The sequence below is a fragment of the Geotrypetes seraphini genome, chromosome 3, assembly GCF_902459505.1.
Source record: "Geotrypetes seraphini chromosome 3, aGeoSer1.1, whole genome shotgun sequence".
Lineage (NCBI taxonomy): Eukaryota > Metazoa > Chordata > Amphibia > Gymnophiona > Dermophiidae > Geotrypetes > Geotrypetes seraphini.
The window spans coordinates 280,087,817-280,115,591 of record NC_047086.1 but is presented as its reverse complement, the minus strand read 5'-3'; the positions used below and the strand labels follow the sequence as shown (position 1 = coordinate 280,115,591).

Below are 27,775 nucleotides of genomic sequence, written 5' to 3'. Positions count from 1 at the left end.
ATGCTTGCTCTAGCGTTTTTACAGTGCTTATCCTCTTCTTAATCTTTTTCCCCACCATGAGTCTCATCCCTTCGTAATTCCCTTTTTGGAAGTTTAGTGCCATGGCCGTCATTCTGGTTTGATGTTTTGCCCCTGTGTCCAGGTTGAAGTGGATCATATTGTGATCACTGTTTCCCAGCATCCCTTCTACTTCTACACCTTGCACCGGTCCTCGTAGTCCATTTAGAATTAAGCCAGAATTGCATTTCCTCTTGTATTTTCCTTGACAAGTTGTTCCAGAAAGCAATCGCCTACAGCATCCAGGAACTTGGTCTCCCTACTGCAGCTGGAGGTGTCTAGGTTCCAGTCTATCCCTGGATAATTGAAATCGCCCATGATAACTGCATTGCCTCCCTTGCAGTTGCGTTTAATCTCGTCCATCATTTCTCCATCAGTTTCTTTGGACTGCACTGGAGGTTGGTAGTAGATGCCGATCTTCGTTTCCGTTCCATTTGTTCCCAGAATTTTGGTTCATAGAGACTCTACCTTATTTTTCATTTCTGGCGTGTTCTCTCCGGTAGACTCAATTCCCTCTTTGATGTATAGGGCAATGCCCCCACCTTTTTGACCTACTCTGTCTCTGCAGTATAGCTTATATGCCCAAGACGTTTTCCTCGTTCCCCATGTTTCCGTGATGCCGATGATGTCAAGGTTATCTTTTTCTGCCATAGATTCCAATTCCCCCATCTTATTCCTTAGGCTCCTTGCATTCATGTACATACACTTGAGTTTATGGCCTGTTACTTTCTTGCATTTCCTTCCCTCTTGTGTCCCTTTCTATCCGTCAGGATTTCTGTTTTACTTATGATCCAGTGAGTCTTTCCCGCAATCTTCCTGCATGGTATCCTCTGGGTATACCGTTTCCCGAACCATCGACTCTTGGTCAACTGTCAGCTTTCCCCTTCTTCTTAGTTTAAAAACTTCTCAATTTCTCGCTTGATGTTGCTTGCAAGTAGCCTCGTTCCGTCTCCACTGAGGTGGAGTCCATCCTTCCTGTATAGCTTGCTCTTCCCCCAGAACGTCGTCCAGTTGCGCACAAATTGGAATCCTTCTTCCTCATACCAGCGCCTCATCCATGCGTTGATTGCTTGCAGCTCCATCTACCTCTTCTTGTCAGCTCTGGGTACCAGCAGGATCTCTGAGAACATTACCCTTGGTGTTCTTGTCTTCAGCTTCCCTCCTAGTATCCGGAACTGGTCCTTTAGTGCTTCCCTGCTGTACTTCCTGTTGTTTATGTTGATTGTCCCCTCGTGGATCACCACCGCCGTATCTTCCCCTTTCGCTCTCTCGATGATCCTGTCGATGCGGCTCACTATATCTTCTACCTTGGCTCCTGGTAGCCAGGTCACCAGCCAATCCTGTCTTTCTCCCGCTAAGTAGCTGTCAACTTGTCTGATGATGGAGTGCCCCCTGATGATCGCTGTCCTCTCTATCTTCTTATCTCTCTAGCCGCAGGTATGTGTCCCCGGTGTATGTCCATCTCTCCAGCTGTAGGTCCTTGTCCTCTGTGCACTTCCATCTTCTCTCATCCTGGCATTGGCTTGCAACGGACTCATCTTCCTGTGGGTTCCCTCCGCTGTTTCCAGGTCTCGCTGCTGTCATCTATTTCTTCCTTGTAGTTGTCCTCCAGGTGGTCCTCACTCACTGTAGATGTATCTTGGCAGTTCCACTGTTGTTTGTGATTTTCCACAGCTTCCCTTTATGCCTCCTCGATGAACTTCTCTAACTCCCAGACTTCTTCCTCAATGGTTTCCTTTGTCTTGAAGTTTTCTGCCTCTCTGTCCTCCTCCTCCACTGCTCGAAGTGCTTCTATTTACAGTATTCTGCCTTCCAGGAGTCTGACTTGTTTCTTCAGGTCCTCCAGTTCAAGTGCATACATAAGACCACCTCCCAGAGGGGAGGTAGTCATACATATGGCAAACGGTGCAGAAAACTGGCTAGCTTAACATCCTGCTTCTATCTGCTGTTTCCATTGCTGTCAGCTTGCCAGTCTGCTGTCTGAAGTGGCTTCTCCCTGTTTCCCTATATGCCTTCTTACACTTTGTCTGAAGTGACTTTTCCTTGAGTATGATTCTGTGTAGTGTCCTTGGTGTTACTGCGAAGTCCCTCTCCTGATTTTAAACCTGCTACCCTTGCTTGCTTGTTGCTCGTGTGTCCTCTGTGTCTGCTGTGGTTGCCCTCTGCTCTTCTTTGCAATGACTCATCCCTTCTTAAGGCCCTCTCGCCAAAATGAGCGCCTTTAATGCTCGCCTTTGACGCGTGCTGAACGGCTGAGCGCCATTGGCTCCTCCCTTTTAAGGGGAGCTCTGGATCATTGCTTGGCTAATGTCTGAGGGGTGGGTGGAGCTACCTCTTGCTGCTGCTGCCCCTCACTCTTGCCTGCCCTGCTTCTCTGTTCTTTCCCTTCTTACTCCTCTCTCTCCACTCCCGATTCTGTTCTTTCTACTGTTCGCCTGCCTCCCGATTTTATCCTGCCTGCCCTGCTCTCTGGTAGATGAATGGAATAGTCTCCTGGTAGAGGTGGTAGAGACCAGGACTGTCTGAATTCAAGAAAGCATAGGACAGGCATGTGGAATCTCTTAGGGAAAGGAGGAGATAGTGGATGCTGTGAGTGGGCAGACTGGATGGGCCATTTGGCCTTTATCTGCTATCCTATTTCTATGCTTCTTTTTATATTCTGCTGAAGTTCATGAAATTAATTACACTTTAGCCAGAGAATTTAAGACCTTTTGCTGCTTGCTAATGTGGAAAAAAAAATCATCCAAAATTGCTAAGGGAGCTCACTGATTATTGTCTGCTTATTACAATTTAAGCAGCACTTACATAAACACTTACTTTTCTACTTTAACAATAGTACCATCTGGAAAAGTAGTCTCTTCATGACGATCTTCATACAGATGTTTTACTGTTCCGTCTGGAAACACAATTTCTTTGGTACCATCAGGGTGGTGCTTTTCTATGAACAAAGCAAATGGTTTAGATATTTTTTATTGCCATTAAATAATTGTTCTTGAGGGAGCTAAAATGAATAGTGACATGCATGTAGAGGATAATTCTATAAAGAGGTGCCTAACAGCAACCTATCTATAAAGGACATAGGGGCCTACTTTTCTTTATAGAATACTTACATAAAAGAGCATATACACAGTTAGGTATAATCACTTATGCCAAGTTACGTAAGTAAATGTGAGTCCCACCATGTTCTGTCCAGACTCCGTCCATGTGTACTCCCATCTGTCAAATACATGCTATATAAGATATGTGTATCTCACAGAATAATGCTTAGCCAGATAATTGGCATTTATGTGCAAATGTGTAGACCAGGGGTCCCCAAAGTCCCTCTTTGAGGGCTGAATCCAGTCGGGTTTTCAGGATTTCCCTAATGAATATGCATTGAAAGCAGTGCATGCACACAGATCTCATGCATATTCATTGGGGAAATCCTGAAAACCTGACTGGATTCGGCCCTCAAGGAGGGACTTTGGGGACCCCTGGTGTAGACATATGTGCTTATATGTCAATATCCTAATCATTTACGTGTATATTTAAGAACATAAGAATAGCCTTTCTGGGTCATACCAATGGTCCATGAAGCCCAATAGCCCGTTCTCACGGTGGCCAATCCAGGTCACTAGTACCTGGCCAAAACCCAAGGAGTAGCAATATTCCATGCTACCGATCCAGGGCAAGCAGTGTCTTCCCCCATGTCTTTCTCAATAACAGACTATGGACTTTTCCTCCAGGAACTTGTCCAAACTTTTTTTAAAACCAGCTGTGTTGTCACCCACTTACTATGCCAGGCGTTCCTGCGCACGTAGACCCTGAGGCTGAGTCAGCCCGAGATGAGGTAAAGCATATCACTTCCAAGCCAGCCTATTATCCTAACAAGTACAGTAATCTCCCTGGTATTAGGTTGCAAAAAATACAGACGGGGGAAGGGGTAGACACAAAGCACAGAGAAGGAAAAACACAGTGTGAATGGGAGCCCTACATTCTATGACCAGAGAGGGAGCCATAGAGCCCAGAACACATTTCCCTACCCTGGAAATTTGGGGCATGGCACATATACATTAAACAGGTGGGGAGCTTAGCTAGTGAGAGCGGCAAAGACAGAAAGGGCAGATTACACATGGCTGAGGGATATACAACCAGAGACTGCTGAAGCAATGAAGTTTGGCAGCAGTGCCTCAGAGAAGAGTCAAAACCTTGAGGCAAGCCCAGCACAACCCATGGAATTGGACAAGGAAATGGAAACATAATAATCAGCCAGAAGTAATGGAAGTCTGCTAAAGGAAGGCACGTGATTGCATTGAAAGATGGTGCTGTGCTAATGACCTGTGACTGATAAGTTAAAGTAGTGTTCTCAAACTCACGGCCCCCCAGGTACTATTTTGCAGCCCGTGGTCTGTATGCGATCTCGCACACTGGGCAGGAAGAGAGGCTCCAGCACCAACTGACTTGAAACTTCCTGCTGCTATCGCGTATGCCAGGACTCCTGCCTTCGCGTATCTGCCAGGACTCATTACCTCCTTTCTCTAGCCTGCCACTGCTGGTCCGGGGGTGCGGAGACAAGACGAAGAAAGGAGTCCTGGCAGATACGTGAAGGCAGGAGTCCTGGCATACGTGGCGGCAGCAAGAAGTTTCATGTCAGCTGATGCCAGCGCTTCTCTTTCTGTCCAGTGTGCAAGATAGGCGTACAGACTACGGGCCGCAAAATAGAGGTATTGCTGGACAAGGGGAGCAGGAAAGGGAGAAGGGGGTACTGCTGGACAGGGGGGAAGGGAGAAGGGGTACTGCTGGACAGGCGGGAGGTAAAAGGAAGGGAGAAGAAGTGCTGCTGGACCTGGCAGAAAGGGAGGGAAAAGAAAGATGCTACACAATGGAGAGAGGGTGAGATGGTGCATGGGGAGAGAGCATGTTGGGTTGGGGGGTGGGAAGGAGGGATGCCACTGAGGGAAGAGGCAAGGACAAAGAGAGAAAGCGTGCAGGAGGCAGAAAGTGTTGAACTCGTGGAGAGGGCAAGATGGATGGGTAGGACAGAAAGGAGGAATGTTACACTGGGGAAAGGGGAGAGGGCAGAGAGTGAAAAGGGAGAGAGATAGATGTTGTTTGGTTGAGGGAAGAAGGACCAGAGGAGAAGTATGCAGGATGAAGAGAGAAAAAAATGTTGGACTGGTGGAAAGGAGGAAGAAATTTTGGACTGGGAGGGGAGTCATAAAGGATGAAAGGAAGGGAGATGGACTGCGGGGGCAGAAAGGAAGAAGGGAAAGAGAAATGTTATACTGGGGAGAAAGGATAGAGATGTCAGACCATGGAAATAAGGAAGGAAGGAGAGAGAAATATGAAGGGAAGGGAAGACATGGAAAAGTAGATTTTGAGAAGAAAGCAGAAAAATGGAAAAATTGAATGTTAAGTTAATACCAAAGACGGATGCAAGGCAGAAAGTGAAAACGGAGAGAAAAACAGTCAATGGACTAGAAGGCCCTGGAAACATAGTTAAAAGCACAGAAAAATAAAGTCACCAGACAACAAAGGTAGGCAAGATGATTTTATTTTCAATATAGTGATTGAAATGTCAGTTCTGAGAAAGGAAAGAGCCGCAGAGAAAGGAAAGAGCCACAGAAAAAATAGTGCTCAAGGACAGTGCTTTTACTACCTCTGCTAGTGCCACAAAAGTGGTGTGTGCAGCCTTCCTATGGTTGCTTGAGGAAAAGGAAGGACTGCTAAAGGGATTGTTTATCATAAAAGCAGTTACTTACTGTAACAGTTGTTATCCAGGGACAGCAGGCAGCTATTCTCACATATGGGTGACATCATCCACGGAGCCACGATGCAGACAGCCTCGCAAGCATACTTGCTTGTAGAAACTTCAGAAGTTTCGAGTCAGCATCACCGCGCATACGCGAGTGCCTTCCCGCCCAGCACAGGGCGAGTCTCCTCAGTTCAGATAGCTAGCAGAGAAGCCAACCAGGGGAGTGGGTGGGTTGTGAGAATAGCTGCCTGCTATCCCTGGATAACAACTGTTACGGTAAGTAAATGTGCTTTATCCCAGGACAAGCAGACAATCTATTTTCACATATGGGTGACCTCCAAGCTAACCAACTTAGGAGAATAAATTTTGTAATACTCTCTGGCCAAAATGGCCATCCTGTCTGGAGAACACATCCAGACAATAGTGAGAGGTGAAAGTATGAACCGAGGACCAGGTGGCAGCTTTGCAAATTTCCTCAATAGGAATTGATCTAAGGAAAGCTACTGAAGCCGCCATGGCTCTGACTTTATGGGTTGTGACTCGACTCTGTAGATGAGTCCAGCCTGGGCATAGCAGAAAGAGATAAAAACAGCTATCCAGTTGGAGATGGTACGCTTAGAGATCGGATGTCCCAACTTGTTTGGATCGAAGGAGACAAAAAGTTGAGGAGTAGTTCTGTGTGGTTTGGTGAGTTCCAAGTAGAATGCCAAAGCATTTTACAGTCCAGAGTATGAAGAGCTGATTCTCCAGGGTGAGAATGAGGCTTTGGAAAAAACACTGGAAGAACAATGGATTGGTTGAGATGAATTCTGAAACCACTTTAGGTAAGAATTTAGGATGAGTACAAAGGACCACCATGTCATGATGGAAAACTGTGAAAGGTGGATCAGCAACTAAAGCGTGCAGCTCACTGACTCTTCAAGCAGATATGAGGACAATGAGAAACACCATTTTCCAAGTGAGATACTTCAGATGAGTCGTAGACATTGGTTCAAATGGGGGCTTCATCAATTGAGCAAGAACAACATTGAGATCCCAAACCACTGGAGGCGGTTTGAGAGGAGGTTTAACACTGAAAAGTCCTTTCATAAATTTGGAAAACTGGATGAGCAGAGAGGGGATTCCTTTCAATAGGCTGGTGGAAACAGCAATTGCAATGAGATGGACTTGGATCGATGTAGACTTGAGGCCAGAGGTGGATAAGTGCAAAAGATAATCCAGAACAGAAGATAAGAAGGAATCTTGAAGCTCCTTATCATGAGAGATGCATCACATAGAAAATCTAGTCCATTTTTTGTGGTAGCACTGTCTAGTGGCAGGCTTTCTGGAAGCCTCTAAAATGTCTCTTACAGGTTGAGAAAACTGAAGAGGAGTTATGTTGAAAGGTACCAAGCTGTCAGGTGCAGAGATTGCAGGTTGGGATGAAGTAGAGATCCTTGACTCTGTAAGCAGAGACAGAAAAACTGGTATGGCTCCCTGCTGCTGAGTTGAAGTAGAAGGGAGTACCAAGGTTGTCTCGGCCACCGAGGAACTATCAGAATCATGGTGGCATGATCGTTCTTCAACTTGACAAGAGTTTTGAGAATGAGAGGGAATGGAGGGAATGCATACAGGAAGCGATTCGTCCCCATTCCAGTAGAAAAGCATCTGCCTGGAGGCAATGAGGAGAATATATCCTGGAGCAGAACTGAGGCAGTTTGTGGTTGTGGGGAGATGCAAAGAGATCTATCTGAGGAGTTCCCCACTGCGAAAAAATGTGATGAAGAGGCAAGGTATTGAGTGTCCATTCGTGAGGTTGCAGAAGACGACTCAATTTGTCTGTCAGTTTTTCACCCCTTGGATGTAGAAAGCTTTCAGGAAGGTGTTGTGGAGGATTGCCGAGTCCCAAACCTTCAGAGCTTTTTAACAAAGGGCGGGAGATCCTGTTCCTCCCTGCTTGTTGACATAGTACATGGTGACTTGGTTGTCTGTCTAAATGAGGACTACCTGGTCGTAAAGATGTTGAAAAGCTTTGAGAGCATTGAAGATCGCTCTGAGTTCCAACAGACTGATGTGACACTAACGATCCGTGGGGGACCAATGGCCTTGAGTATGGAGACCATCAAGATGAGCCCCCCCAAGCATAGGTCAAGGAATCTGTCGTGAGGACCTTCTGATGAGGGGGCATTTGAAACAGCAAGCCTCTGGAGAGATTGGAAGAGAGCATCCACCAACGGAGAAACTGTCTCAATGAAGGGGTGACTATAATGTGTCGAGAGAGTGATTCACAAGCCTGCATCCACTAAGATGCCAGGGTCCACTGAGGAATTCTGAGGTGAAGTCTGGCAAAAGGAGTCACGTACACTGTGGAGGCCATGTGACCTAGGAGGACCATCATGTGTCTTACTGAGATTGAAGAGCAGGAAGACACTGCATGACAGACTTGAAGAAGAGCATCCAGATGTTGTTGAGGAAAGAATGCTCTGAGTTGGATAGTGTCCAGAACAGCTCCGATGAACTGTAGATTCTGAGAGGACTGAAGTTGGGATTTGGGGAAGTTGATTTCGAATTCCAAGCTTTGTAGGAACCACGTAGTCCATTGGGTCACTACAATAACCCCCTGAAATTTTGAATCTTTGATGAACCAGTCGTCTAGATAGGGAAACACCTGAAGACCATGGTTCCTTAGAGCTGCTGCTACCACCACCAGGCACTTGGTGAACACTCTGGGAGATGAAGCCAGACCAAAGGGCAGCACTCTGTATGGTAATGCAGATTCCCCACCCGAAATCTGAGGTACTGACGGGAGGTCGGATGAATGGGGATGTGAGTATAAGCCTCATTGTGATCTAGAGAACATAACCAATCGTTCTGATCTAGAAGAGGGTAAAGGGACAACATGCAAAATTTTTCTTTGACTAAAAATTTGTTGAGAGCCCTGAGATCCAGAATGGGTCGCAGATCGCCCATCTTCTTCGGAATAACGAAGTAATGGGAGTAAAACCCCCTGCCCTGCTGTTCCAGAGGAACTTCTTCAATGGCACGGAGACGAAGCAGAGGTTGAGTTTCCTGAAGAAGAAGGTCGGTCTGGGATGGATTGGAAGGATACTCTCTTGGAGGAAGCTCTGGAGGAACCCGAGTGAAATGAAGAGAGTATCCTTCCCTGATTATTGACAGCACCCAGAGGTCGGATGTAATGGTCTCCCATCAAAGGTAAAAATGATGGAGACGACCTCCTATGGGGGGAAGGAAGGACAGAGGCAGAACGATGGATGTTATGCTCTGTGTTAAACAGTCAAAAAGGCTGCGCAGCCTTAGGCGCAGCAGAAGGCTGAGGTTTCTGATGCTTCTGCTGCTGTTGTTTCTTGGGGGGTGCTCGAGTGTAAGGAGCCGCTCTTGGAGTTTAACGCCTCTGGAAAACTGGAGTCGGATGTGAAGGTTTTGCAGGAGCTGGCTTTGGCTTTGGTATGACAATGGAAGCAAGACTTTTCATGTTCAGACAATTTCTTAGTGGCAGCCTCTATGGATTCATCAAAGAGATCATTGCCCTCACAAGGAATGTTAGCCATACAGTCCTGAAGATTAGGATCCATGTCAATGGTGCGAAGCCAGGCCAAGCGGTGCATGGCTACAGAGAAAGCAGTGGCCCTAGCCGACAGGTCAAAGGCATCATAAGATGACTGGATAAGATGCAATCTGAGTTGTGACAGAGTAGCAGTGACTTTTTGGAACTCAAAATGCCTATGTTGATCCAGGTTCTGGAGAAAACCTGGAAGAATATCAATGAGGAACTTGAGATAAGTAATGAAGATAAAACATTTTGATAAAGAAGACGTCCAAACTTGTCTATGGTCTTACCCTCTCTTCCAGGAGGAACTGTAGCATAGACCCTGGAAGGATGGGTTCTTTTCAACGAGGACTCCACATGGAGGGATTGGTGAGATAATTGTGAATTCTCAAACCCTTTGCAATGTAGAGTTCTATACCTCGAGTCCAACTTGCCTGGAACAGCAGGTATAGCATAAGGAGTCTCCAGACATCGTTTGAAAGTTTGAGACAAAAGCTTATGAAGCGGAAGCTTAAGTGACTCTGCAGGAGGTTGAGGCAGATGCATGACCTCGACATACTCCTTAGAGTAATTAGAACCAGCATCTAATTGAATTTTTAGGTCATCAGCCATCTGACGAAGGAAGGAAGAGAAGGAGAGCTGATCCGCCAGGACCTTGCCTCGAGAGGGACTTGATGACCTCGAATGGAGAACGAAGGCGAGGCCTCTCTGGAGAAGTGGCAATCCAAAGAATATGGAGACTTGGAGGAGGCAATAGAAGCAGCTGACTCCTCTGGGTCTGGAAGTGGCAACCTCGATTGAGGAGTTGGAGGCCTCAAAGAGCTGGTAGGTCTGGAATGAGGTCTAGACGAGGAAGGCTGCTCTTTGGAAGGAGACCTGCACCTCGATGAATGCCTCAATGAGGGCCTCGATCGACGACGAGAGTGATGCCTGGAAGCAGGTCTCGAGTAGGATCGAGGAGACCACCCTGTGTATGGAAACAGGCAATGCTGCTGGTGAATGAATAGGGCTGGAAGCTGTAGATCGAAACTCAGTGGTTTGGATCAAGGAATCTCGAAGCACTCCCAAAGACTCTGCTCCTTGTATGGAATGTGATGGTTCTTGTCGAGATACTCGCAAAGAATCTACTCCTTGCATTGAGTGTTTAGATGCCAGACCAGACACTTGCAAAGACTCTGCTCCTTGCATAGAGTGTGAAGCTTCAGCTCGAGGCACAAGCAGGGACTCGATCTCGTGGGAGACTGCTGATTGCCCAGGCTGGATTACAGGAGGCATTGTCGAGGCAGAACCATATTTGCTCAATAATTGAACAAATTGCTGCTCCAACATGTTCTAGAGAGAAGCCTGCAAATGTGGATCTGTGTCTGAAACCAGACCACTTACTGAGGCTATAGGCTCCAAGGTGGCAGTGGAGATGTGCTTCAACTTGGAGGTCTTGGAGAGCTTGAGGACAACCGCTGGAACCTTCTGCTTAGGTATCTGACCTGAGGGGAGCTCAGGGGAAGATAAAGCAGGTGTACTCGAGGTTAATGATGATCCAAACGAGGACGGTCTGATGAGACTCGAGATCGGAGTCGTGGAAGCAGGAGGACCCTCGGTGGAAGGTGGGAGCGAGGCAGCACTCGAGGTCGAGGGTGTCACTGAAGAGTCCATCTGAACAGTTTTTCCACTAAAACCCGACGATGTTTAAGGGCTCGAGGTTGAAGAGTAGCACAGCGCTCACATGACTTAGGACTATAGCCTGGCCCGAGGCACCAGCGGTGTGGGTCTGTGAAAGAAATCGTACGCTGGCACTGGCTACACTTCTTGAAGCCCGTTACTGGCCGGGACATAGGAGGGAAGATAGCCGCTGCGAAGTCGAAGCCCGCAAGCTGCGCCAGTCAGTCTTCGAAGAAAACTAAAATAAAGACTTTTTTAAAAAATGAAAGTAAAAGAAATAAATAACACAGCGATTCGCAACCAAAAAGAACACAAACCATGGTTAGAGAAGGCACAAAGTGAACGAAGTTCAATGCAGAACGTCAAAGTACAGACTTCTTGGCTCCGGAGAAAACTGAGGAGACTCGCCCTGTGCTGGGCGGGAAGGCACTCGCGCATGCGCAGTGCGGCTGACTCGAAACTTCTAAAGTTTCTACAAGCAAGTATGCTTGCGAGGCTGTCTGCATCAGAGCTCCATGGATGACGTCACCCATATGTGAGAATAGGCTGCCTGCTTGTCCTGGGATAATAAATGTTATCCCCTGAGGATGGAGCATTCTGACCATTTATTAACGTTTAAAGTGGCTAATAATAAAAACTGGCACACTTTAAAGACATTGAAGGTTTGAGGATATCAGTGTTGAGTGTTGGTTAAAACTAACTTTCTACTACTAATACTACTTATTATTTATATAGCGCTGAAAATCGTATGCAGCGCTGTACATTTTGCCTGGATTCTTGCCTTCAGTGCTGGTGGGTGATAATGTGTATCCTATCCTTCCCTTCCCCTGATCCCCACTACCTTGGGAGCAATACTACTCTATTACAACTCTGCATGCAGTACTTTGCGGACCCCGGGTTTCAGACAGCCAGTTTCTGGCCTAGACTCAAATTATTTGAGTAGTTCTGCTATATAGTTCTTCTAGCAGATAATATTCCTGGTGAGGTTATTTACACATGGCCACAAAGACCTATATACTCTATCCAGTTTAACTTCTATTATGTCCCTGGGTTTTTCCTACCAAGCATCACATTGCAGATTGCTTTTGCTATCTCTGCTAGTTCTTGTATATTTCAGTCTTGAGGATTCTACAAATGCACAAATTGTTTCTTCTGGAGTGATTCTCTATATCCTCAATTTTTGGTTCCAAACTTGTATTAGCAGTTTGTAAACTGTGGATTAGTTGCCTTAGACCATGAGAATCCTCTGTCATGTCTTGATTTGAGCCCATTAAGGAGTTTGTGTATTTTCCCCTTTACACTAGCTATATCTTACCTGATCTTCAAGAATCAGGTTCAGAGCTTCTCTCGTCAGTGGGAGATTACCACCAATTGAGTTGGCTGTCTTCTGCCCACTTTCTCTGGCATTATTCTCTGGCATACAGCTGCTGTTGCTGCTGCAGGGGCCCTGCTTCCTAGCATTTTAATTTTTCTGTGCTGCCGGCATAGGTGCCTGATATTTATGATTTCCCTTTGGGTTGACATATTCCACATTATTTTGCTGACTATCCATGAAAATCTCTGCTACTTTTCATACCAATTTTGAAGAGACAGAAGGAGATTATCAGAATTTAACAATTAGTAGAACGGAGCTTACAGATCCACCATCCTTACTTCCTCCCTCAAAACAAAACAATTTTAATATTCTACAGCAGGGGTGTCAAACTCAATCACATTAAGGGGCCAAAATCTAAAACACAGGCTATGTCGCGGGCCAGACCCCACCCAATCTCCACCGCGGACCCCGCCTCCATAATAATACTAATTATAACACCATTTTTTCCATTCATTTTTCATATACACACACACACAATATAATCTTAACACATAATGGTAATGGTTAACCACAAAATTAAACTACACAACACACACTGTATGCTTCTCAACATTCATTCCTACCAGAATACACATAAACCCTATGCAAATACGGGACCAAAAACTAAAAGTAGTAATATATTTAAAAAAACACCCTAAGATTCAAGATTCTGCATGCAGTACAACCCCTAGAGAAAAAGAATACAAATGTACAGTATTTCTTCCTGAGTAGATTAAAATGCTCAAAATTGACACAATTAAACACTAACATGAAAATAAAATCATTTCCTCTACCTTTATCTCCCTCCCTTCATGCTTTGCCTCCCTCCGGTGGGTGTCTAACCTTCTATCTGGCTCCAACCTGGCCGTTTTATGCGGCCCGCAGTCTGATGCCCCCAGTGTTACCTTGTGGCTGACTCCCTCCTCCTCACCTGCTCCTGAACCTGAACCGGAAGCCTTCTTTCTGACGTAGCAACATCAGAGGGAATGCTTCTGGATGAGGTGTGGGACGCACGAGGAGCCACGGCATGCGGCTCCGTGCACACTACGGCTGTGAGGAGGAGGGAGCCAGCCACAAGGTAACACTGGGGGCATTGTACTGCGGGCTGCATAAAACGACCAGGCAGGTCAGATTTGGCCCAAGGGCATTGAGTTTGACACCTGTGTTCTACAGACACCAAAAGACGTTCCTTTTCCCCCACCAAACCTTGTACACCAAATGCTTTAACAAAAAAAAAAAAAAAAAAGACTAACAAAATCTTAAACATTTCAAGATTCTTCAGCATTGATAATATCCAGATCTTTCCAAAGGGCTAGAACTTTCTGAATAATTGCCTCCCCAAATCTAACACCACCAAAAGAACATCTTAAAAAAAAAAATTCTGTGTAGATACCCAGTCTCCACTAGCTCTGGGGTCACCATCTAAGTAAGCCACATCCACCCAAGTGGATTTTTAGCTGCCAGAAAATATGGGGTTTACTTCTGGCCACCCAGAATACAGACGCTGCAGGGTCATTTATGAAAATATCAATATGTTACTAATGAATATAATTTATGCCAAAGTTTAACCTCCTATTAGTTTCTGTATATATTTTTAGCAAAAGGCTGATCATTAAACACAGTGTACACAGGAAACTTGTGTTTGAAAATCACTGAGTTTGTACATGCGTTGCCAATTAATATTCTGTACTGAAAATGTACTTTTAAGCTCTTGGAGGATGGGATTACTATACATATTACGAGGGGGCGCCGAAACGTTCTCAGTCCAACTTCCTTAATTCTGAGCACTATTTGCCACAGTAGCTGAAAAGAGTGTTATCTTATTTTGTTAAGTGCCAATTTGCAGAAACAAAATTCTATGTTTTGACATTGTTTCAGATCATTGATTGAACCATATCCAAGTCATTCTTTTTTTAGATGGGCTAACTTTTCAGCACCCCTTTGTAAATAAACAATAATGGGACATTGAATTTACCTGTGAAATCACTTACCTATCTGATTATTAGGAAACTGCAAAACTTCTAGCCCATCTGGATATGTAGTATGGGTTGTCTGTGCATCTGCATAGTAATAAATCTGCAAGTACAACAAATGTCTTCTTATAAAAGACAAAAATCTGATTTCCATCCTAAATAAACAGTATCCACAAAAGTGTCTTTCAAACTTTCCATGTATTGCATGTTGCAATTCATACAATGAATATCTAAAATCTCAGCTTTATTCTTTTTCTTTAAAAATGATTTTCTTTTTCTTTCATACATACATAAAGTGCTTCAACATTGTAAACTTTTGTGCGAGTGACAATCTTCAGTGGTTATTCGAAGAGCTTCTAAACATTCATTTATAGTCTTTCTTTGGATTAAATGTTATTTATAACCACTGAGTAAAAGTGACCTTGTGCAAAAAGTGCTGTAGTGCTGTGCTTTAAACTCCTTCAGGTTACTCCTTCAGGACCACCTCCTCCTCCAAGAAGCCGTGGACCTCCAAGAGGTGGTCTTAGAGGTGGAAGAGGAGGAAGTGGAGGACCAAGAGCTCCTATGTCACGTGAAAGGGACAGCTACGGCCCACCCCGAAGGGATCCATTGCCACCTAGAAGAGATGTATATCTCTCTCCAAGAGATGATGGTTACAGTGCCAAAGACAGTTACTCAAGCAGAGATTATCCTCGTTCAAGGGACACAAGAGATTATGCTCCATCTCCCAGAGATTATGCCTACAGAGATTATGGTCATTCCAGTTCTCGTGATGATTATGGATCAAGGGGATATAGTGAACGTGATGGTTATGGGCGTGATAGGGACTATGCTGATCATCCAGGATCTTACAGAGATTCATATGAGTCATACGGTAACTCACGTAGTGCTCCATCTGCACGAGGGCCCCCACCATCATATGGTGGAAGCAGTCGATATGATGATTACAGCAGCACTCGAGATGGATATGGAAGCCGTGACAGTTACTCAAGCAGAAGTGATCTCTACTCAAGTGGGCGTGATCGTGTTGGCAGACAAGAGCGTCTTCCCCCTAGCATGGAAAGGGGCTATCCTCCCCCACAAGATTCATACAGCAGCTCAAGTCGTGGTGCACCCAGAGGTGGTGGCCGTGGAGGCAGCCGTTCTGATAGAGGCGATGCCAGAAGCAGATATTAAATTTCACAATTTGGACCACACTGATTTTCTTTTCATGCAAACAAAACTCAAATGGAAGGTCTGTCTCTACCAGAGGACTACTGAAAGGAAGTTTTTATTTATCTTTTTTATTGTTTCTGTTAAGCACCCCTCATTTTTATGCTTTTGTGAGGAAAGGTTAAATGCTTAATTTTCATTTCAAGCTTGTTAACATTTTCTTTCAGAATTGGATGTTCATTGTATAGTTTGAGCTGTGTATTAGTGTTGTAACTTTTCAAAAAGTAAAGTTTCCATAAATTAAAAAAAAAAAAGGGGGGGGGGGTAAATGTAACCTGAAGGAGTTTAAAGCACAGCACTACAGCACTTTTTGCACAAGGTCACTTTTACTCAGTGGTTATAATTAACATTTAATCCAAAGAAAGACTATAAATGAATATTTAGAAGCTCTTTGAATAACCACTGAAGATTGTCACTCACGCACAAAAGTTTACAATGTTGAAGCACTTTATGTATGTATGAAAGAAAAAGAAAATCATTTTTAAAGAAAAAGAATAAAGCTGAGATTTTAGATATTCATTGATTGGTCTATCCAGCTATTTGAACAATATCTCCCACAGTTGTGAAAAAAGCAATTCATACAATGTCAGAAAATATTTTTGTAATTCATAAAAAGTGGTCAACTTTAAAACCTTTTAGGCAATGTAATATTTTTGATAATTAGACCTGAATTCTCTATAGCAGTGTTTCTCAGCATGCGGTACGTGGTCCACATGTTGGGGGTATGCGGCCTTCCCCCTGCTGAAGCCGCTGCTACTAGGGATCTCTGCCTCTCTGTCTGCCCACCCTCTGCACCACCTCCCACCCCCGAAGCTGACCCTGCCACAAAGCCAGAGCCAACGTGCTCCATCGCCCCCCATCAGCAACTCTGCGCCGGGATGGGCCACGGCACTTGCAGCAACTCACAAGCTGCATGCAGCCAGCCCACAAGCCTTTTCCCCCAACATCAATTCTGATGTCGAAGAGAAGGTTCCGGGCCAGCCAATCGCTGCCTGGCTGGCCCGGAACCTTCTCTCCAATGTCAGAATTAATGTTGGGGAGAAAACTTATGAACCGACCTTGTGAAGCTTGTGAGTCGCTGCACGCGCCGTCGTGGCCCATCCCTGCATGGAGTTGCTGCTGGGGGGCAATGGAGTGTGTTGGCTCTGACTTGGTGGCAGGGTCGGCTTCGGAGGTAGGGGGTGGTAAAGCGGGCAGGCAGACAGGAAGGTATCTCTGGCAGTGCCTGCGGCTTCTGTGGACGGGTTGGCTTTTTGGGGGAGGAGGGGGCACTAACTTGGGATGTAGGAGGGAGGGAATAGAAAGGGAGAATTGATGGGCATGAGCGTGTGAGTGAGAGATGGTGCACTTGGGGAAAGGAAGAAAGGAAAATTGGGCATAGATAGAGAGAGAGAAGTGAGGTAGAGATGCATGGAGAATAGAAGGATGAGAGGGAGAAATGTTGGATATAGTGGTGGAGAAGACAGATTAAAGAGGATGCAAAGGGGAGGAATGTCGGACATAGTGATGGAGGGAGAAATGTGGCATCGTGCTGGAGAGGGGTGTTAGGAGAAATGGGCATGGAGCTAGTGGGCAGTGGTGAAAAATGCTGCACATGATCCGGGGGATGAGAGAGGGATAAATGTTGGATGTGGCAGTAGAGGGAGCAGCAGAGATGCCTGGATCTCTTAAGACAGATAGACAGTGAGAAAGAGAGAGAGGGAGACATATTGCTAATAGGGGTGGAGGAGAAAGGAAAAAAAGTTTGACTCATGTAGTGACAGAAAGAGAGATGTTGGTTGGGGAAGGGAAAAGAGTCCGGAGGAGAGGAAGCATGCAGGAGGCAGAAATAAATAAATATTGGAAATACAACCAGAGATTCATGAAATCACCAGACAACAAAGGTAGGAAAATTAATTTTTTTAAAAAAAATCTTTATTCATTTTCAAATATTACAACAAGTGTATAATACTCAATCAGAAAAACATTAACTAATCATTTGACATACTTACTTATACTCTTTAAAATATATAAATATAAAAGAATCCCTTCCCACCCACCCATATATTAATAATAAACAATTATCAATTATTGTCTTTCCCACTCCCACCCTTCCTATAACTTATCTAATACTAAGGTGTTTAAGATGTCTGATCATTAGAATAAATAATCAGTGGCCCCCAAATCTTTTTAAACTTATGATAATTTCCTTGTTGCATGGCAAGCACCCTCTCCATTTTATAAATATGGCATACTGAGTTCCACCAAAAAAGTATAATTAAGTTTAGTGTAATCTTTCCAATTTCCAGTAATCTGCTGAATGGCAACCCCTGTCAATATTAATAAAAGTTTATTATTATTTGCAGAAATTGGGCTTTTGGACCTCATAGATGTACCAAATAATATAGTATCATATGAAAAGACAACATGATTTTCTAACAAATAATTAATTTGGGACCAAATTAACTTCCAAAAGGCGTTTATATAGGGACAAAAAAATATTAAATGATCTAATGTCTCAGCTTATAAACCACAATGCCAGCATCTATTAGACCTAGAGCTATCTAACTTCTGTAAACGAACTGGGGTCCAAAAAGCTCTATGCAACAAAAAAAACCAAGTCTGTCTAATAAAGATGCTGCCCTTGTAGTTTTTATTCTCCAAGACCAAAAACGTGGCCATTGAGAGGCAGAAATTTGGTGCCCAAGCTCAATGCTCCAAATATCCCTAAGGACAGTTTTTTGTTTTTTATTCAAATACCCATACAACAATTTATACCACTGTGCGGCTTGGTGACCCAAGAAATCCGCCTGAAAGCATAGGAATTCCAAAAGAATTAAGAGCTTTCCATTCAGGGAACCCCTCCTGAATAGCCTGCTTCAATTGCAACCACTTAAAACTTTGTGATTTATTTAAACCATAATTGTGAAAAACTAAGCAGTGAACCATTTATAATAACATCATTTAAAGTCTGTATACCTGCAATAATCCAATGCTTCCAAACGATTTTAAACCCGCCAATTTTGATCTTGGAGTTTACCCAAATGGATTGATTTAATGATTTAGAAATTGGATCTGGTGATAAATTGCTAACATAACGCAAGGTCTTCCATATATCTGACAAAATTCTATTATCTTTATATTTCCTGGGCAAATTTATACTAATAAGATGAGACAAATGTAAAGGAAACAGGAGCTGCCATTCCAAATATAACCAGTCTGGAACATCTTCCATAAAGTCTGGGAGGATCCAATACATACCCTGTCTTAGAATATAGGCTTGATGATACCTATAAAAATTTGGAAAATTTACCCCTCCCTCCACAATTGTCTTTTGTAGAGATACTAAAGCAATTCTAGGTCTTTTACCAAACCAAACAAATTTAGTAAGAATACCATTTAACCTTTTGTAAAATGATCCCTGGAAAAAAATTGGTATCATACTCATTTGATAACAAACCACAGGCAATATCATCATTTTGATCGTTTGAACTCTTCCCCATCAAGAAAGATGTAAAGGATTCCATTGCTCACACATCTGTTATTTTTTTTAATAAAAGTTTTTCATTCTCCTTCACTGTGTCTTCTATTGTGTTTTTAATGGTAATACCTAAGTATTTTAATCGATCTTCTTTCCATATAAATGAGAATGAGTCAAATAAACCTTTGGTACAGTGAACATTAAACGGGATAACTTCAGACTTACTCCAATTGATCTTATAACCAGAAAATTTTCCAAACTTTCCTATTAATTCAAGTAAACATGGAATGGTAATTTCTGGTTCTCTCAAATAAAGCAGAATATCATCCGCATAAGCAGAGAGTTTAAATTCCCAATTCGAATAAGGAATACCTCGTATCCCCTTTGCCTGATTGATGGCTATTAACAAAGGTTCAAGAACAACATCAAAGAGCAAAGGAGATAAAGGACAGCCTTGTCTAACCTCCCTTAGCAAGTTAAATCTATTTGACATACTATTATTAATATATAATCTTGTACCAGGAGAGCTATACAATGTCTGAATCATTTGAATAAAACCAGAACCTATACCAAACCATTCTAAAGCCTGATACATAAAAGTCCACTCAACTCTATCAAAAGCTTTTTCTGCATCTAAAGATATCAGAAAAGCCGGATCCTTCATACTTTTTGCTAAATTTAAAGAGTGAAAAGCTAATCTGGTATTATTGGAAGAATGTCTCATAGCAACGAATCCTGTTTGGTGAGTATCAATAATAAAAGGAAGAGCTTTAGTCAAACGCAAAGCCAATATTTTAGCAATAAGTTTTCCATCTACATTTATTAACGAGATAGGCCTGTAGTTTGAGACTAAAGTTGAATCTCTGTTTGGTTTTGGCAAAACAATAATTATAGAATCAGCCATAGTACCTTTAATACAACCTTTATTCAGTTGATATAAACTTAATAGATAAGGCATAAGAATACTTTGAAATGATTTGTAAAACTCAACAGTATAACCATCCCCACCTGGAGCGGATCCAACTCTAAGAGATTTCAATGCTATTTCTAATTCTTTTAAAGATATAGGATCTTCTAAACTTCTTTTTATATGATCAGGAACCTTCGGTCCAATAAGTAGATTTAAAAACTCTAAACCATCCTGCTCTTTATTGTCATAAGATATAACAAATCCTTATAAAAAGAAAGAAATTGCTTCAAGATATTCTCATTTTGTGGTGTATGAACCTCCCCGCATATCTTTAATGGCAATAATTTTAGTTTCCTTTTAGAAAATTTGCTAATAATCTTCCTGCCTTATTTGAGTTACCATAATAATGAGCTTGCTGATAAAACAAGTCTTTCCTTACAAATTGGGAAGCTATCTCATTATATTTGGCTTTCGCTTTTAATAATTTTTGTAAAGTATATTGTTCCCATCTATTAATTAATTTATTCTCCAACATCTTAATTTCTTTTTCCAAATCAGAAAATTGTTTTTTAAGTTGTTTTTTTAATATATGCCGAATAAGAAATAATGTTCCATCTCATAGTTGCTTTAAAAGCATCCCATAACGTTTCAATATTTATATCCTCTGCAGTATTAATCTGGAAAAATTCACTCATCTTTGACTTTAAATCTTCAAGAAAGTTTAAGTCAGCAAGCAAACCATTATCAAATCTCCACATTGGTTTAGGACATTCTTGTTCATCAGATTGCAACTCAATCCACACACCGCCATGATCAGATAAAATTATAGGATCTATAATTGCTTTCTTCACACATTGAACTATGCTATTAGAAACAAAAATATAATCAATTCTTGAAAAGGAATTATGGACCTGTAAACAAAATGAAAATTCTCGATCATTAAAATGAAGAATACGCCATATATCAACTAAATCGCATGACTGTATTAAATTATCTAACCCTAATGATTTCATAATTTTACTTGGCCTTTTATCAATAACTGGATCCATCACAGCATTGAAATCTCCAGCCACCACTAAATTAGTAGCAGCCAGTGGTAGTAACAACTGTTGAATATTTTTTAAAAAACTCCATTTGATTCGAATTCGGAGCATACACATTGAATAAGTCCAGGGTAGTATTTCCCATAATCATTTTAATATGTACCCACCTTCCTAAAGGGTCAGAAGCAATTAACTGAAAATCTGCTGAACATTTCCTACTTATTAGAATAGCAACCCCGGCCTTTTTCGCCACTGCCGGGGCAAAAAAAACACTTAGAAACACAACCTCCTGTCAGTTTCTTAGACTCTGTTAATGACAGATGTGTCTCTTAGATAAAATATACATCCGCATTTTGTTTTTGTAAAAAAGTTAACATTTTCTTCTTCTTAACTGGATGATTTAGGCCATTGACGTTTAAAGAAAAAACCTTAAAATCCATCTAAAATGTCAATTAAAAACCAATCTGTAAATTTGATATATATGAAATGATCAGATACCATCACACCTAATAAGCATACCCTCACATCTACTACAAAGTTTATTACCCCTAACTCCATCAAACCCCCTTACCCATAACCCTACCCCCTCCCAATCCCACCCACCCCAAATAATTAATAACAGTGTAAACTTGGTGACACACATATTAGATCAGACAGTAATAAGCTCCATAAAGAACATCTTAAAACAACATTTTAGATATAGTCATATATTAAAAATAAACTCAAATCATCTAAAAAATATTCATCAATTAATTACCTCTTTGAAATATACCTTAAAATAAAACGATTTTAATTTAGATTTATTCATCTATCAAAGAAATAGACATAAAGCATTACTTTGCCCCAAAAATCCTTCTAATTAACTCAATTTAATTAAAAATATTCCACCCAGAAATCTCTCTGAATCTATTTCTATATATGAAACTGATACTAAAAATTAAAACCCATTATATATATTGCTTTCCTCCTTCCCATTTCAAAATTTTATTTCTATAAAATTACAAACATTTTCTTTTATCTTTAAAATATTAATTAATAAAGAAATTAATAAACTTCAAAAACATTGCTTTATTTTGATTATTAAACTTCTATAGCCTTGACTTCATGAAAATTTCTTTAAGGAATTTTATTTTATATAACAATGTCTATACCTAGAATTAATTATATCCTTTTAACACATCCAAATAAAATTCCCCAACATATCCTATTTCAATATTACTTCATCAAATATTTAATTTGAACTATCCTTTAAAACAATAAATATCTCTTCATAAATATCTCATAATATTTAAATTCCCTATATGAAAAGGATGATGTATTATGGACATAGTACCCATTATGAATTAGTGCTCCTCTCCATTCATTATTCTAATCCAACTTTTGCTGTTATTAAAGATTACCTCCTGAATAAAATAGAATATAACCTGTGAAACCAAAATTTGGCACACAGAATTATATCAAATTCAAGACAACTATTTCCATCCATATCTTTGTGCCATTTTATCAGTTAATACTATGAAATTCCAATGAAACCAACTCATTTCCATTCATATACTCTTCTTCCTTTCTGTCTGTCAATACTTCCAAAAACTCTGATGTTGATTGAAGCTACTGCCATCTCTATATAATGTCCCCTCACAGCTGTTCCTTTCTTCATCCTGTCTTCCTCCTCTCAGCGGCATATTTATGTGCTGTCACTTCTGAATGCAAGATTCCATATCGCCGTCTAAAAAAATATGCCTCCGCACATCTGTACTGCCAAATGGTAGATGTAACGTCACTGCAGAACTGTTCACATTTACCCTTATTATAAAGGCATTCCAAAGTTTATTCAAAGTCTTTTCTTTCTTATTGTACGCCACTACTTCCGCAAACTCTGACGTTGATTGAAGCTTTCCTCTTCACCGCTTCACGTCATTACACAGTTACGCTTTCATTCATCTTTCCTTCCTCCCTTCTCCAATTTCTTTATGTATTGACACTGTCAAAAGCTTCTGTATAATTCAGTGTGTATATTCCAATCTCCATTAGTTAAATTATGTATGTTCTATTCCTGAGCAATATAATTTGGGTTTTGAGGTTCCATTTGGATGAATTCATAGGAAAATTAATTTTATTTTCAATTTAGTGATCAAAAAGTATCAGTTTTGTGAATTTATATCTGCTATCTATATTTTGCTCTATATTTGTTGCATATTTTAAAGCCATCTGCCTTGACTTCTTTGAAAACCCTCCCTGAATATAAATGATAATTAACATTTTCTGTGTGTACATAAGAACATAAGAATTGCCGCTGCTGGGTCAGACCAGTGACCCAGCAGCCCTTAGGTCAAAGACCAGCGCCCTAACTGAGTCTAGCCTTACCTGCGTACGTTCTGATTCAGCAAGAACTTGTCTAACTTTGTCTTGAATCCCTGGAGGGTGTTATCCCCTATAACAGCCTCCGGGAGAGCGTTCCAGTTTTCTACCACTCTCTGGGTGAAGAAGAACTTCCTTACGATTATACGGAATCTATTCCCTTTTAACTTTAGAGAGTGCCCTGTCGTTCTCTCTACCTTGTAGAGGGTGACCAACCTGTCTTTATCTACTAAGTCCATTCCCTTCTTTATCGTGAATGTTTCGATCATGTCCCCTCTCAGTCTCTAATCTCTCACTGTACGGCAACTCCTCCAGCACCTTAACCATTTTAGTCGCTCTTCTCTGGACCCTTTCGAGTAGTACTGTGTCCTTCTTCATGTATGGCGACCAGTGCTGAACGCAGTATTCCAGGTGGGAGTGTACCATGGCCCGGTATAGCGGCATGATAACCTTCTCCAATCTGTTTGTGATCCCCTTCTTAATCATTCCTAGCATTCTGTTTGCCCTTTTTGCCACCGCCGCACATTGCGTGGACAGCTTCATTGACTTGTTGACCAGTACTCCCAAGTCTCTTTCCTGGGGGGTCTCTCCGAGTATTGCACCGGACATCATGTATTCGTGTTACCGACATGCATCACCTTACACTTATCCACATTAAACCTCATTTGCTATGTCGCGGCCCATTTCTCGAGCGTATTTATGTCATGTTGCAGGTCTTCGCAATCCTTCTGAGTCTTCACTACTCTGAATAACTTTGTTTCGTCTGCTAATTTAATCACCTCGCTTGTTGTACCAATTTCTAAGTAATTTATAAATATGTTGAAGAGCACGGGTCCAAGCACCAAACCCTGCGGCATTCCACTCGTGACACTTTTCCAGTCCGAGTATTGTCCATTGTACTTTGTGTTTTTTAAAATTTTGTGGTACCCATTATGTATTAATAAGATTATATTGTGTATATATGAAAAATGGTTGAAAGAAAATGCGTTACAATTAGTACTATTATTATGGGGGTGGGGTCTGGAGTGGAGCTTGGATGGGTCTGGGCGGAGATTGGGTGGGGGTACTCGGTTGTTATTTGTTAGGCTTAGGGGGTACTTGGCTTGAAGAAATTGAGAAACACTGCTCTATAGGGTGCCAATATCAGCTGCTGCCTATAAAAAGGCCGCTTATTGCATGTCAATCACAGGATGGCACCTTACAGAGAATTGTGACTTCATGAAAGATAGGTGCTGGCTAGGGTTTTCCGGGCCATATTTCCGGCACCTATCTTTGTCGTGAATCACATCTACGTAGGTACTTTAGGCCGCCTAACGCCACTTCCGGTGTTAGCCATGTCCATAGTGGTATTAGGTGGCCTGAAGTGCCTACATAGGCGCAATTCCAAAGCGTATTATTTAGGTGTCAGTAGGCACTTTAACATTGCAGTTTTTGACATTTTAAATAGTGTTTGTTAATTAACTTAGGCACCGTTAGGGCACCTAAGTTTAGGTGCCATTTCTAGAATTTCTGCCAATTTGCTGAAACAAAATCCTATGTTTTGACATTGTTTCAGATCATTGATTGAACAATATCCATGTTATTCTCTTCTTAGTTGGGCTGAGAACCTTTCAGCACCTCCTCATACTGAACAAAGTAACAGAAGATTTGCAGGATTTGTGAGATGTTTTTATGAACAGTGAAAGTACGTAAGGCAGATCATCAATTAAAACCTGGCACTTCACAGAAAACTGTAATTGCATCGAGTGAAACCTGGGGTTCGGCCATGCAGAAAAGTGGTGTGAGCAGTGCAAATACGAAGTCTCCAGGCAGTTAACAAGTAGAAAGATAATTTTAAGAACCAAATGAGGGGCTGCAATAAGTATAAACTTTCAACTTGAGTATATTTACATATCATGCAGAAGCCCACAGGCATGGAATGAGATCCCTATAAACATCCGGGAGCAGGGAAATTTGCACAATTTTAAAAAATTTCTGAAAAAGTATTTGCTTTGTAAGATGAAATATGGAAATTGAAGTTTTAATATAATTGTAGGTGCTGGTCACTGAAATGTTTTGTTTGTTTGATTTAATTGTATGTGATGTGATGTGATAATATACATACCTATGGACCAGCGGTCTCAAACTCAAATCCTTTGCAGGGACACGTTTTGGATTTGTAGGGCCGCAGAAAAAATAGTTAGGGCTGTACTATCATCCACCTGGGCAAAACGAAACTACCGATGAAGAAATGGAAGCTGAGATGAAACGGGAATGCAAAAACGGTAACACGATCATTATGGAGACTTCAACTATCCTGGAATAGACTAGAGTCTTGGAAACTCAACATGCGCTAGGGAGACCGGATTCCTGGAAGCTATACAGGACTGCTTCATGGATCAGCTTGTCAGAACCGACGAGAGGAAATGCCACTCTGGATCTAATCCTTAATGGGCTAAGAGGTCCTGCAAAGGATGTGGAAGTAGTGGGACCATTGGGAAACAGCGATCATAACATGATCAAGTTCAAAGTTGAAGTAGGAATACCAGAGGAAAAGAGAACCACAGCGAAAACTTTTAACTTCAAGAAAGGAAACTATGAAGCAATGAGGGTAATGGTAAGGAAGAAACTCAGGAACAACACAAAGAAATGGCAGACTGTAGAGCAAGCCTGATCTTTTTTCAAGGACACGGTAAGCCAAGCGCAAAATTGGTATATCCCCAGATTCAGAAAAGGGTGCAAAAAGAGCCGAACAAAAGACCCAGCATGGATAACTAAAGAAGTGAAGAAAGCGATAGGGGATAAGAAGAATTCATTCAAGAAATGGAAAAAGGGCAAAACCGAGGAGAACTGGAATGAACACAGGAAGTATCAAAAAGAATGTCACCTCATGGTTAGAAAAGCAAAAAGAGAATATGAAGAGAGGCTAGCCAGGGAAGCACGAAATTTCAAACCGTTCTTCAGATATGTTAAAGGGAAGCAGCCGGCTAGGGAGGAGGTGGGACCGCTGGATGAAGATAGGAAGGGAATGGTGAAGGAGGAGAAAGAAGTGGCAGAAAGACTAAACATGTTCTTTTCATCAGTATTTACAAAAGAAGACACATCCAAAATACCAGAACATGAACAAATCTTCAAAGTAGACCAAGCAGAGAAATTAACATCCATGGAAGTAAGCCTTGAAGACGTACACAGGCAGATAGAAAAATTAAAATCTGACAAATCGCCGGGCCCGGAAGGAATCCACCCTAGAGTACTGAAAGAACTGAAGGAGGAAATAGCGGAACTACTACAGTAGGTTTGTAATCTATCCCTGAAAACAGGCGTGATCCCGGAGGATTGGAAGATAGCCAATGTTACGCCCATCTTTAAAAAGGGATCGAGAGGTGACCAGGAGAACTACAGACCAGTAAGTCTGACCTCGGTTCCGGGGAAAATGGCAGAAGCGCTGATAAAAGATAGCATCGAGGAGCATCTAGAGAGGCATAAAGTTATGAAAACAAGCCAACATGGCTTCTGCAAGGGAAGATCGTGCCTGATGAACTTATTGCACTTCTTCGAAGGAATTAACAAACGGATGGACAAAGGGGACCCCATAGACATTGTATACTTAGACTTCCAAAAAGCCTTTGACAAGGTACCCCATGAACGCCTACTTCGGAAACTAAAGAACCATGGGGTGGAAGGAGACGTACACAGATGGATCAGGAATTGGTTGGCGGGCAGAAAGCAGAGGGTAGGAGTGAAGGGCCACTACTCAGACTGGAGGAAGGTCACAAGTAGTGTTCCGCAGGGGTCAGTGCTTGGACCACTGCTATTCAATGTATTTATAAATGATCTAGAAATGGGGACGAAGAGCGAAGTAATAAAATTGGCAGATAACACCAAGCTATTCAATGGGGCTAGGACTAAAGAGGACTGCAAAAATTTACAAAGGGACCTACACAAACTAGGGGAGTGGGCGACGAGATGGCAGATGAAGTTCAATGTAGAGAAATGCAAAGTCTTACACATAGGAAACAGAAACCCGAGGTACAGCTACACAATGGGAGGGCTGTTATTGAGTGAGAGTTCCCAAGAAAGGGACTTGGAGGGTAATAGTGGTCATGACAATGAAGCCATCAGCACAATGCGCAGCGGCTGCTAAGAAAGCAAATAGAATGCTAGGAATAATCAAGAAGGGTATTATAAGCAGAACGAAAGAAGTTATCCTGCCATTGTATCGGGTGATGGTGCGCCCGCATCTGGAGTACTGCGTCCAATATTGGTCGCCTTACCTAAAGAAGGATATGGCGATACTCGAGAGGGCTCAGAAGAGAGCAACGTGTTTGATAAAAGGTATGGAAAACCTTTCATACGCTGAAAGATTAGAGAGACTGGGGCTTTTTCCCTGGAGAAGCGGAGACTTAGAAGGGATATGATAGAGACTTATAAGATCACGAAGGGCATAGAGAAAGTGGAGAGGGACAGATTCTTCAAACTTTCGACAACT

The 27,775-nt window shown here is 42.1% G+C and overlaps 2 protein-coding genes across 4 annotated transcripts in view; one reads left to right on the top strand and one right to left on the bottom strand.

Annotated features, from left to right (window-relative positions):
* The window catches only part of LOC117358015 (centromere protein J-like), a 324,580-nt gene that overhangs the window by 20,803 nt on the left and 276,002 nt on the right, over positions 1-27,775 (bottom strand). For 2 of the 3 annotated variants that reach the window (XM_033939403.1, XM_033939405.1), the window contains exons 18-19: positions 14,343-14,427; positions 2,875-2,995 (exon numbers count right to left, since the gene is read on the bottom strand). In XM_033939403.1, coding sequence (XP_033795294.1) covers positions 2,875-2,995; positions 14,343-14,427 — 206 coding nt within the window. Of the gene's footprint in view, positions 1-2,874; positions 2,996-14,342; positions 14,428-27,775 lie in introns of those variants that run through there. The other variant, XM_033939406.1, reaches the window with a different exon arrangement.
* LOC117358016 (RNA-binding motif protein, X chromosome-like) lies at positions 14,793-15,778 on the top strand. The gene has a single exon (XM_033939409.1). It carries the CDS (start codon positions 14,889-14,891, stop codon positions 15,498-15,500), a length of 612 nt encoding a protein of 203 aa, XP_033795300.1. The 5' UTR covers positions 14,793-14,888; the 3' UTR covers positions 15,501-15,778.

Excerpts from the sequence above, each read along its gene's own strand:
- LOC117358016 (XM_033939409.1), top strand. The coding sequence starts at position 14,889 with ATGTCACGTGAAAGGGACAGCTACGGCCCACCCCGAAGGGATCCATTG.